Source organism: Felis catus, chromosome C1, assembly GCF_018350175.1.
Source record: "Felis catus isolate Fca126 chromosome C1, F.catus_Fca126_mat1.0, whole genome shotgun sequence".
Classification (NCBI taxonomy): domain Eukaryota; kingdom Metazoa; phylum Chordata; class Mammalia; order Carnivora; family Felidae; genus Felis; species Felis catus.
This window is the reverse complement of record NC_058375.1, coordinates 46,189,247-46,202,152: the sequence shown is the minus strand read 5'-3', so window position 1 is coordinate 46,202,152 and position 12,906 is coordinate 46,189,247. Positions and strand designations below refer to the sequence as shown.

The following is a 12,906-nucleotide window of genomic DNA, read 5'->3' as shown; positions in this document are numbered from 1 at the left end:
TGGTCTTAGAATTCTTTGCGACACGAAGTGCCTGAAGGCAGTGTAGTTGCGACATGAAGTGCCTGAAGGCAGTGTAGTGACAATGTCGCGAAGGAGAAGCTCGGGGCCCAGAGAAACGGCCGTTAAAGGATAAAACAAAATCCCCAAGACACTTTGCATTATTAAAGGAGTCACATGGAAATGGCCAGGTTTGGCAAATGGAAAATATAGCACCTCTAGTTAAATTTGGATTTCAGACGAATAATGGGTAATTTCCTAATATAAGCATACCCCCAAATATTGCATGGGACATACTGGTATGACCCAATCATTTGTTGTTTATCGGAAATTCAGCTCTAACTGGGGAGATTCTGTGTTGGACTGGCAAACCTAGTCACAAACTCAACCACTTGTGAGCATTTCTATAAGTAGCCAGGGTGGCTAGGTTGTCGTCTGAGGTCCAAGCTGACGGAGAAGCTACTGTATAGAGCTCAGGCATTGCCCAGAGTAGAAGGAAAAGACATAGTTGTGAATGGTGTTCCCACAGACGTCAGGAAGGCATTGGTTATGCTGCAGTGAAAAAACTTCCCAAATCTTAGGGACTGAGTACAACACAAGTTTATTTCTCAATCACGCAATAGGCCCAAAGTATATCGGGGAGGGGGCTTTCCGCATTGCCACTCAGGGATCCGGGCCACGGAGGCTTGATGTGGTCATACGCTCCGAAGATCACCACTGCATTGGTAAGGGAAGGGGATATGTCCCTTCACTCTGTCCTGAAGGCTTCACCCTGGAAAGGACGCCCCCTCTGCTCTCTTTCCACTGCTCAAAACAAGTCATGTTGCAAACCTGCCCTTTAGAATGTCAGGGAATTGCAACCCTGCTATGTATCCAGAAAGAAAAGCAGATGGTCACTTGGTAACAGTGATAATCACACCTTTCTGAAGGTGTGACCACCGTACCTTTCTAAATCGCTGTACTCAAAGATTCTCGAACGGCAAATTACTCTGACCAAGAGAAGGGTTAAAATACAGATGTTGTGGTAACATTGCCTGGTAAGATAATGTCAGACTCAAGCCATTGGAGCGCACCCCCCAAAATAAGTTCTGGATGTCAAATAAGGAAACCATGAATGTAAGTAAATGACAGGTAACACCCCCACAAGATAATTTTGCCACAAACAAAATCCTAAATGTATAAAGAATGATACAATTTCTAAGAAAGACACATTTCAGGGGCGCCTGGGTGGCGCAGTCGGTTAAGCGTCTGACTTCAGCTCACGTCACGATCTCGCGGTCCGTGAGTTCGAGCCCCGCGTCGGGCTCTGGGCTGATGGCTCAGAGCCTGGAGCCTGTTTCCGATTCTATGTCTCCCTCTCTCTCTGCCCCTCACCCGTTCATGCTCTGTCTCTCTCTGTCCCAAAAATAAATAAACGTTGAAAAAAAAAATTTAAAAAAAAAAGAAAGACACATTTCAAAGGAAATAGACAACTCTTAGCACTAACATGACGAATAAATATGCAAAATGTTTAACTTTCCTAGGAATAAGAAATGAAAAAGTAACAACATGATATTTTTTTTACCTCTCAAATTGACAATGATTAAAAATCTATAATATTCAACAGGGCGCCTGGGTGGCTCAGTCGGTTGAGCATCCAACTCAGGTCATGATCCCCGGGTCATGCGATCAAGCCATGTGTAGGGCTCTGTGCTGAGAGTGGAGTCTGTTTGAGGTTCTCTCCCTCTCTCTCTCTCTCTCTCTCTCTCTTTCTCTCTCTCTCTCAAAAAAAAAAATTGTAATACTCGATATCATTGAGAGAAATGAGATGGGCACTTTCATAAAATGAGATGAGAATATAAATTGAAACAACACTTTATATAACCATCTATACCTAGGAAAATATTTGTATCAAAGAATATTGAACAGCATGGGGAAATGCCTATAATATGCTATTAAGTGAGGCAAGTGGAAAATAAACTGCACTTTTCTCATGCCACTGCTTTGGTGTAAATACCTGTCCACTTAACTCTCCAAAAATATTCACTGAAAGGACACAAACCACAAGGCTAACCGTTCGAATCCTTTTCTGCCACTTACTGACTGTGTGACTCTGGTCCATCTTTTTAACTTTTCTGTGCCACAGCTTTTTCGTCTATCTGTAGAATGGGGATACAGAAGACTGTCTGCCTCGATAGGATTGTTGTAAAGATTAAATTAGAGAATGGATGTATTTAGCTCAGCACCGGATTACTGCTACCATTCCAGTAATTATTCGTTACCATTAAGAATGGTGATCACCAGCGTCCGTCACAAGGAAGGGCATGGAGGTTCATAAATAGCGAGGACCATCTCTTTGCAGCAATGTGATAAATAAAAGGGCAAGTTCACAAGGGCAAGTGTGCGTAGGACCCAGTGGTCAATATGAGTAGTTAGGACTGTGTTTTGGGGGGGAGAAATAAGGAAGAGAGACGGGGGAGAAAGGAAGAAGAGGAGAAAAGAGAGAAATGAACGAAAGAAGAACGGCCAGGGAACGACAGAAGGGACAATCATGCCATATTAACTTAGAATTAAAAGGGAGCTATAGAGTCCTAGGAGTTGCTGCTCAGTTCCAAGGCAAACCCCAGTCTGCAAAATTTGGGGAACGCTGGTATAGGAATTGGAAAATGGGAATAATGAAGCCATTTTTATCAATAATTATCACGAGCTCGTAAGAAAAACAAAAGCTTTGGGTTAGAGTCCTGGAAATACTATTTAATGAGCTCTTTGACTTTGTTCAGGTCACTTAACCTCATCGGAAAACGGGGCTGATAATTGCTACCTTGTGAGGACGGAGTGGGCTCACGTTTGTGAACCGTCAGCAAAGCTTCCAGAACACAACACATGGAGGAGGTTTATTCGGGTTCTGCCACTGACTTGCTCTCTGTCCTGGAGCGCATCTCCGCGCTGGTAGGAGAAGGCCTGGGGGGTTAAAGGCAGCCTTACAAGGTGCTCTGATAGGGAATACGGATTGTTGGAGGAGCTCATACTGGTATACAGCCAACCCCCCTTCCCTCCCCCACGTGCGGCCAGCAGGCTGGACGCTTCTGCAAACCGCCTCTGGATCAATGCATTGACCACAAAACGGTGAGACAATGGGACCACCGAGGGGCCTTGCTTTGCCCACTGGAGCGAAGGTCAGCATCGGACGCATTAAGAAATGGAAGCAATTTTCTTCCCACTGGAGGCTTCTATTAGGTATGATTGCCTGCATTTAGACCCTAAACTCTCCAGAGCTGGATTAGGGCAGGAACAGAGACAAAATCTGGAGAGGAACCTGGCCCTGGAGCTGAAAGTAGGACCCAGAGGCTCCAAACATTTTTAACTACCTCTTTGCACTTCTTCGCAGGCTTTTCCTAGCCCACAGCCATCTGTGTGGCTTCCTCTGGTCGCACACTGCCAGGTTCGCTGGTGACCAGCGGCTCGCTCTCTGTGGCTAGGTTTCTGTTTTCCGCCCCTCTCCTCCCAGCCAGCTGCCTTTGCCCTGATGAAGCCTCCCACCCCCTTTCGTTGACCATCCACTTTTATTAGCTGTTCTCACTAAGCTTGGGGCTAGACCCTAGACTCTAGACCCCAGAGCTGAGCAGTATATAGTCCTGATCTCCAGCAACTTACCTTCTTAATTCAAGAAGGAAAAGAGATTTCAACACATAAAATAATAATAATGAATGACCACAGAGGAGCAAAGAGATGGAATTTGTATTGGGTAAAGAGACTTTGTATCAGATGAGCACTGGACAGTATTCTGAGCACTTCATAGTGGGAAGATACTCTGTGAACTTGGGAGCTGGGGAAAGGCTTCGTGATGGTGGTTCTTGCATGACGTGAATGCTTCTTGCCAAGTTGGGACGGGGGAGCCATGTTGGGACAAAACTTCTAGAACAGTTTCAAAGAGCTGCTTGAAAGTCACCTCCTCTCCCCAACCACAGGCAGGTTAACCATCTGCTCCTCTGTCCGCATTCCACGTTTCCACCGTTTCCGGACCTGCTGTGCTGTAAGAATCTGTTACCGTGTCTCTATCTCTGGACTCCGAGTTTCTTGAGAGTGTGGATTTTATCTTTCTCATTACTCATGCTTCACGCCTGGCACTTAGGAGGTATTCAGTAAGAGTTGACCTGATCTCAGATGAGTTTATCTGTGGATATTGGATAGGATGGTTCACACAGAGGATGGGGCATCCATCTGGTTCCAGATGAATCCACCCGTCTCCGTGCACCGACCCCTTGCTCATTCCTGCGGACCCTTGCGTTATCCTTCTATTTGGTGAATATTTTCTGTTGAAATACATCCCTTTCCTCTCCCCAGGCAGAGCCTCTGTATGAACTGGTGACGGCCACAGACTTCGCCTACTCCAGCACAGTAAGGCAAAACATGAAGCGGGCCCTGGAGGAGTTTCAGAAGGAAGTCAGCTCTTGCCACTGTGCTCCTTGCCAAGGGAATGGAGTTCCTGTCCTGAAAGGTACCGTTTCCAGGCAGCTGGTGTCCCTGTGAAGGACGTTATCTGGAGGGGCTGGTGCTGTGGCCAGAACACATCATCAAATCCATATGCCCTCCAGAGTATCTCAAGTAGAGTTCTAGATCAATCCCTGGTCCTCTTCCTGAGGCCCCAGGGTCTGTCATGAAGTCCTCTTTGCTTTCTCAGGGGGACAAAAAGAGCCCCCTGGCCATTTGGAGCCTCGTAAACTGAGCTTCTCCATGTTGAACAGGCATTCAAGAGACCCAGAGCTACTGATGCTCGGGCCCCCACCTGGATCCTTGTGTGACAATCTGGAGAAAGCTCCTCATCAGGAAGGGTAAACCCTTTCCAGGTAGTTCTAATCTGCAGCCAGGGTGTGGCTCACAACTGCTGAAGTCTCCGCCTCCTTGGAGCACAATGAGGTGGGATTGGACAGAGGCCCCCCGCCCCGCCCCCCACCCCCGCCCCTACTCAGGTGCTGCTCATGGGCAAATAGCGCGATGTTCCTCTAAGGCAGATCTCAGCCCGAGCTGCATGTGAGAATCACCCAGGGTGCTTTGCGCAAACACAAAGCCCTGGGTCTCAGCCCGAACTAGTTAAAGTGAATCACTGGGGATCGGCCTTTGAAAAAGCCTACCAGATGATTGCACTATGGCATCAGGGCTGCGAGGCTGATCCACAGCTTAATCCGCTGGCAGACAGGATCCATGATTCCACCAGCTTACAAACCAGTGGGAAAGCTGGACTTTCCCGCTGAAGTGTACTGACCAGTAGGACAAGTGTTAGCCTGTTTCCCAAGAAGTCAGAGTGCAGGCAACTAGGTCATGCTACCCTGGCCGCCGGAATGCCTTGGTTCCAGCCACAATGGACATGGCAGGTGGCAACATCACGCAACTGAAGTAGCAGGCCTAGGCTGTGCACATCCTGACCAACGCATGGTGAGAAGATGGGGGGATGGGGGAGCAGCAGCAAGGATGGGCCCCTTGAACTTGATTCCTAACTTCCAGGGCCATATCTGGGGCCACTGCAATCAGCAGGGCAAATTTGGGGTTGGCTGAGGCCTGGGATCTTGTGTTCCCGTCATGATGGCCAAGGAAGAGTCCAGTCCAGCGTGAAGCCAAAAGAGGGTGTCAGGTGCAGTTGGGTCCAGCAGATCTGCACCCAGGGAGGGAGCCAGCTGGAGTTAGGGCAGAACCTCTGTGGACAGAGCCAGCTCAACCGGGCAGAGACAGGAGACCTGTTCCCAACTGAGGTTGGGGAGTATGTGTCTAGCTTCTTGGACAGGGTGGATGGGAGCAACGGAGACATAAGTGAAAGCCTAAGGCTGGAAAGTTCTGCTGTCAGGACAGAGACATTGAAGTGGGGATGAAGTCAGCAAGAAATGGGATCTGCCCATCAGCTCAACATCATGATCCAGGGTTGCTGAATTCCCCTTGCCTTCATGTGAAATTTGGACCTAGAAACTGGAACCCACCTAAGGATGTGCACTAGTGTGAGAGAGAATACGAAGCCAGAGACAGGGTTGTTCAGGGGCCTGACTTCTAAAGGATAATCCTGTGAAGGGACTCGGTGTGATCCAGATGTCACTCCAAGGTGACATGTTACAGACCAACTTAAGGAATAACTTCCAAAGGGCCAGAATTGGCCAAAGGTGGGACGAGACATCCGAGGACAGTGAGGTCCCAATCACTGGAGTGTTCGAGCAGAGGCTGGACAATTAGATGGCTCGGGGTGAAATTGAGCACCAGTGACCATTGGCTTCCGCGACCACTAATGTAGCTTCCAACACTGGAAACTCACACCGCTGGGTCAAACATGAGCTCGCGAGTAATTCCCCTCAGCAACTCCGTATGGTTCCCCGTGACAGGCAGTAACCACCCTTCAGGAGCACAAGACCCTCAGGGAAGGAGTAGGTATTCTTAGCATGGGACCTTCTTATCTTAAACCCTTCAACTAAATGTTTCCCCTATTTTAACCTAATGGCAAAGTGATGTGGAGGGCTGAACTCCAGGAATTCTGTTTCACACTCTGTCTGCATTGTCTTTTCAGAATCCCGCTGTGAGTGCATCTGTCCTGTTGGATTCCAGGGCCCAGCCTGCGAGGTCACCTATGAGAAAAGTAAGGAATCTTGAGTCGGTTGGAAAAGGGAAATCTAGGCAGTTCTAGAGAATAATTGAAAAGGGCAAGAGCACAGGGGATGCTGGGTTGGGGGCCGGGTGCTATGAAATTTGAGATCCATCCTGGCTCCTGACTTTATCTTTCATTATTTTCACGCCTGAGAATGCTTCATGTTACAGGACTGTTAATGCACGGCATTTGCAAGTCATTTCTTTGAATCTTTCTGGAATGCTTACCTTCTTTCTTTCTTTCTTTTTTTTAACTGAACTTTTATTCAGTCCTCAAAATCCAGCAGGGATGCCCCTTCTTCTGTAAAAGTTCTAAGCCTCCACCCCTGAGTAAATTTAGTTAACTCTTCCTATGTGCTCCTGTAACACTTTGAACATATACCTAATATAGCTCTTAGCACATTATGTTTTGGGTTGTGTGTGTCTTTCTCCCCAGTGTGTGTGAGCAGAGATCATGTGCCATTTGCTTCTGAGTCCCCATGGCCCAGCCTAGTTGGTGCTCAGTGCTCTGGCCTGAATTAACAAAGGAAAGACTAGACTATCATTGGGATCCTTTCCAGCTCTCAAAGTCTTTGGCCAGTTTATTACCTAAGAGCTCTGAATATGCCCCCACCCCTCACTCCTCCTTCCCTTTCCTCTCCTCTGTGTGGCTTTTGGATGATATCATTGAAAAAGGAAATGGCATGGGCACCTGGGGTGGCTCAGTCGGTTAAGCGTCCGACTTCGGCTCAGGTCATGATCTCACAGTTTGTGGGTTTGAGCCCTGTGTCGGGCTCTGTGCTGACAGCTCGGAGCCTGGAGCCTGCTTCAGTTTCTGTGTCTCCCTCTCTCTCTCTCTGTCCCTCCCCTCCCTCACCCCCCCCCCAAAAAGAATAAAAATAAAAAACAAACAGAAAAACAACGAGGTACTGTACTACGTATCAGGCACCTTGATGAGTGCTTGGACTCAGCTTGTGCTTGAGTTTCATCAGTAACTGTGACCTTGAGCAATTTACTTGACCTCTTTGTGCCTCAGTCTCCTCATCCGTACAATGGAGCTGGTGGTATTACCGACCTCCTAGAGCTGTCTTGAGTTTCTCATGAAACCTCAAAGCGCTTGGAATAATGCCTAACACATGTAAGAGCAAAATAAGTGTTGGCTAGTTTGTTTCAGAGCAAAATACAGTGCATTTTACATAACACTAAATCTTTTTATCCTCACAACAACATGACAGAGTAGGTACCATCAATATCCTCATTTTACTGATGAAGAAACTAAGGTTCAGTGAGTCACTAACTTGACCAGAGGTCGCACAGTAAGTGTAGGAGCCCAGGTTCGGGCTCGGTGGATCTTGCACTATCCATTCTCCTCGCCAGTGAAATGCTCACCTCCCACCACCAGCACAAGCCCACACGGTCCTGTGCCCAGTGAGTGTGTAATCGCACAACCACAGGATTTCTCCTGGTTGGAGGAGACCCTGGACACCTCCTGTTGTCGCCTTCTCGTTTCACCAGTGGGGCAGGCCCAGAGATACTAGGTGATGTCTGCAGAACTATACTGCCCGTCAGAGGCTCGGCCAGACACCTGATGTATCATGGTGGATGGAATCGGTTACTTGTCAGTCTCATCAACAACCACAGAATCCTCATGGGAAAGGCAAATGTCAGGGAGGGGAGAGTGCATTATTTGTTATGATTTCATATAACACGCAGTGCTTACGGTATGTAACAGAGTTCCGGCTTCGTACTTTGACAACAAGTAAACTAGCCAGCATCCTATACCTGGGAGGTGACCCAGCTGGGAAGCACTCGTGCATTCATCCAAAGAATGTTTACTAAAGACCCCCTGGGTGCCAGCTTAGGTGCTAGGGTTCAGTGGCGAGCAAATCATACATAGATCCTGTCATCGTGGAGATTACTCTTTAGAGAGAAAGACCGACGTTATTTGAATTGTCCCAGAAATACATTTAAAGCTGTAATTGTCACTGCTATAAGATGCTCCAAGAGCTTAAAATACGATGGATTGGTGGGGAGTTAGAGGTCAGGGAAGGTTTCCCCGCAGAGATAATCCTTCAACTGAGATCTGATGGGCGAGTAGGATTAACCAGATAAACAGAGGAGGGAAGAGTTTACTGGGCCAGGGAAACAGCATCTACAAAAGCTCTGTGGTAGAAGGGAATATGGCGAGTACCACGGTTTGCAAAAAGGACAGCTGACTGTAGAGAGGAGATCTGAGCAGACTCACCAAGCCTTTTGGCTTATACACCCCACCCCCAACCCCAGAGGGCACCAGGGTGTAACAAGGGTTGATTAACGTTTGATGACCTTCTTCCTTACAGATGTCCCCATTGATGGGAAATGGAATTGCTGGTCAGACTGGTCTCCGTGTTCTGGAGGACAGAAAACGAGACAAAGGCAGTGTAACCATCCACCTCCTCAGAATGGAGGCAGCCCCTGCGTGGGCCCTGCTTCAGAAACACTTAACTGTTAAGGAAGGAAAAGCTTCTAGCACCTACTACTGTGGGCTGCACACTGCGAGAGCTCTGAGCCCTTAGGAACTCAGGCCAGGTTACTTCATACCAGCTCCCAGCTGGGGCCATCCCAAGGGTAGAGGGCCGTGCCACTCAGAGCGTTTGAAATAAAGATGTTATTTGCAAAATGCACGTTGATTTGAACAAATAGCTCAACGTCAACTACACGTTGCTTAAGGGCTTAAGAATCTCGGTAATCCTCCCTTTGCTCGTCTGTATAATTTTATCCCATTCACGTGTATTATCAGCCAGAAACTGTGTTAGCAGTTGTTCACACTGAAGTCCCACTGTGTGAGGGCACATAGTAGGTACCCAATGATGAATCAGTGGCTAGCTATTAAGTTTTTCCTCCCTTGAGGACCGCATGGTCTTATTCAGTGACAATAGCAGTGAATATGTATCGAATGATTACTGTGCCAGCTTCGGTGCTCAGTGTGTTTATTCATTCCATCCTCATGACAGCCCTACGAGGTGGATGCCGTGTTAGCCCTATTCAGCAGCTGCAGAACTGAAGCTTAGAACAGTTAAGTGGCTTGTCCAGGGTTGCACAGTTAGGAAGTGGCAAAGCTGGGCTACGAACCTGGGCACTTGGGCTCCAGAGGTTTAGACTCTTAACTGTGATGCTCCCTTGCTCTCCATACATGGGCATTTCTTGACGATGAATTTTTTTCCGAAATTAAATGTAGGAGAAAGTGGGGTGTGTGTGTGTGCGCGCACATGTGCGTGCCTGTGTTATTGAGTCTCCACCCCCTGCATCCCGCGGAGAGTGGATCCTGGTTCCTCAGCTCCCTTTGATGCTGAGCAAAGGAGAGGCAAGGCTGTGCATGTCAGAAGCAGAGTTCCGGGGCGGAGCTGAATTGCTGTGACATGAGCAGGTGCCTAGAGAAGGCCCTGAGCTGGAGAAAAGAGCAAGGGAAATTGATAACTGAATGAGAGACAGACAGAGGAATGCAGGTAGGAGGTGGGGGGGGGGGGGAGGGGAGGGAGGGAAGGAAGGAAGAAAGGAAGGAAGGGAGGGAGGGAGGAAGGGAGGAAGGGGAGAGATATTGTAGTGGCTGGAAGAGAGAACACGGAGACACATGAAGAAGTTCAAGTTAATGGCTCTGGGGCAGTGTGCAGTGTGAACCTTCCCCGACCTCTGTATGTTTCACTTTGCTCACTCAGGATTTTGTGCAAATCCCATCTGGAGCGTGGGGGACGGGGGGGAAGTTGCTTGAGGGCAGTCAATTGATCTTTAGGTTACTAAAAACCAGAATATTTTTGTTGTTTAGATTGAGTCAAGTGATCATTTAGGCTCTATCGCTCTCATTCATTCTATCACATTAAAACATCCCTTTGTATTTTGTTTACTCTTGGATGCTCCCTGTCTTTGCAGAACTTCCTGTGAATTTGTTGAGATCACATGGGGGGGGGGGGAGGGCAGGGTGGGCGGAGGGGCCGGAAATGGTTGAAGGTGAATTGGTTAATCCGGCTCGTTTTCAATCAGTTAGTTTCCAGCCACGTCATCTGCTTTGAGTTTGCCTCTGGGCTAGGCGTTGGGGCCTATGACCTTCACACATTCATGACACCAAAGCATGGGTCAGCACCCACCAGTCGGGCCTGACCAGCTATCTGGAACTGAGTCAATGGAACAAACACCGGAAGGAGCCGATTCTCGGAAGGGGGTTGTTGTAGCAAGCGTGCTGATCCTGCCTTGCCCTCTCGCATCCCTGTGTCCCTGCAATTGAGCTGACGGCTCTGGGCCCTTGTTTGGCTTGATATTATTGCTTTACCGTCTGCTGTTATTTCAACAGGCTAATCCAATAATGTTTTATCTCTTTCATTATACCGAAGCTGTATAATTTTCTTGAGTTATAATCTATCTTCTTTTAAGATTCCCCAGAGACGGGAAAGAGTGGTTCTGTCTTTGGTTGATGGGAAACTCCCAGGAAGCCCACACTAGCACATTGAAGCCAGCACCGCCAAATTAAATTCTGAATCTCAATCACAGCCACCGCTTCTAATGGGAAATTTAAGTTGATTATGGAGATGACAGCCCAGGTTCACGTTTATTGCATTTAGCAGAAATTGTTTATCCTATTAAATATGGTCTTGAAGGAGAAACAATTGAATTTCGGAGCACCGGTGAATACCCAGGTGACGCCTAGGTACCGCTAAACTGTGTAATAATTATATTCTTATTCGTGGGCTGAACTTCCCCTCGTGACTCTTCTTGCAAACAAATGCATTTCGGAGGAGGCTGAAGCATAATGTAAGAATTAAACAAAATAAATGCAAACTGTGCTTTTGGCAAACCTTGGCTCCATAGCCAACACGGACATACCTGTGAAGGAGGCACGAGATCCGTGGGGCCCAGTCCGGGCAGGGTAGTTTGGCAGTGGTCCTGGAAGCTGGAACACAGCACAGTATACCTGGGTGTGGGAGAGTTTTGCATCCGAGAACGTGAATCTCTGAAACGCTGGGAGCTTCGCCGAGCGCTAGATGTTGGGGCTGGTGGGGGCGGGGGAGGGGTGGCTCTCGGGCTCTGCTTCCTCTCTGTGTGACCTTGGGCTAATAACATAACTTCTGTGGGAATAATAATGATGATAATTATCTTAACAATAGTGATAATAATAATAGCTGCCAATTATAGAGAGCTGCTCAGTTTATGAAGTCTTTTAACCTACATTATCTCAGTTAATCTTTATCTGGGTTTGATGGGGTAGATATTAATATAATCATCAGGTGACAGGTAGAGAAAGCTTCGGAGGGAAACAGGATCCTTACCACGAATGGGCTGCCTGTGGAAGTCAAGGTGGGTGGCTGAGGCTGGGAGAAAGAGCATCTCCTGGCACAGAATCCAGAGGAGAATGCCATCTTTGTTTTAAAGAAGAGAACTTTGGGGGCGCCTGGGTGGCGCAGTCGGTTAAGCGTCCGACTTCAGCCAGGTCACGATCTCGCGGTCCGTGAGTTTGAGCCCCGCGTCAGGCTCTGGGCTGATGGCTCAGAGCCTGGAGCCTGTTTCCGATTCTGTGTCTCCCTCTCTCTCTGCCCCTCCCCTGTTCATGCTCTGTCTCTCTCTGTCCCCAAAATAAATAAACGTTGGGAAAAAAAAAAATTTTTTTTTTTAAATAAATAAATAAAGAAGAGAACTTTGGGCTGTTCCCAGGCACTTATTCGAAAAGCTCTCAGGCAAGAGTGAGCCTGCAGGAGAAAGCCCTTGGGACACCAGCCAGGACTCCCTGGGGACGTTCTGATTAGCATCTTGAGGGGGAAAGATTTTGTTTTACGGACTGAAGATGTCCTTAATGACACCACGCCTACTTGCCAGCCTGTCTAGGCTTTAAGGACATTGTGTTATAATTTACTCATTTACCGGCTCCTGTTCCTCCTCAAATATAATGTCCATGAAGGAGGGATGGTGCCTACTTTTCTTTTATATCTCAACAACCCAGTGCAGTGCCCGGCACAGCAGGCAAAAATAAATAATTATCGCATGAATTCATTAACCAACGAAAAGGAATGGGAGTGGGCCAGAACCTTCCTTGGCCAGTGAGAAACTTTCATGAATTAGTGACACGTAATGGTAGCCTCATGAAAGTTGGTACATCCCTGGGATAACCCACATGGGAGTGGCTGGGGGAGGCACGTTCAGCCAGCTTTGTGGGCAGCGCTGCAAAAAAGATCGAAATGAAAGAGGCAGAGAAATAGTCAATGTCAGATGGGGGCTGCTGGGACTCAGGTAGGGGTATTGGTGACACCCACTCGTGACCACCAGAGACCTCCGGGAAACCTTTACAGAGGAAGGGAGTGGGAAAGT

The 12,906-nt window shown here is 47.9% G+C and overlaps 1 protein-coding gene across 2 annotated transcripts in view; it reads left to right on the top strand.

Annotated features, from left to right (window-relative positions):
* C8B (complement C8 beta chain) overlaps positions 1-12,906 on the top strand; it is a 54,645-nt gene that overhangs the window by 28,314 nt on the left and 13,425 nt on the right. The window contains exons 10-12 of one of the 2 annotated variants that reach the window (XM_003990136.5): positions 4,321-4,474; positions 6,521-6,589; positions 8,916-9,237. In XM_003990136.5, the coding sequence (XP_003990185.2) occupies positions 4,321-4,474; positions 6,521-6,589; positions 8,916-9,067 (375 nt within the window). In that variant the 3' untranslated portion in view covers positions 9,068-9,237. Of the gene's footprint in view, positions 1-4,320; positions 4,475-6,520; positions 6,590-8,915; positions 9,238-12,906 lie in introns of those variants that run through there. The other variant, XM_019837086.3, reaches the window with a different exon arrangement.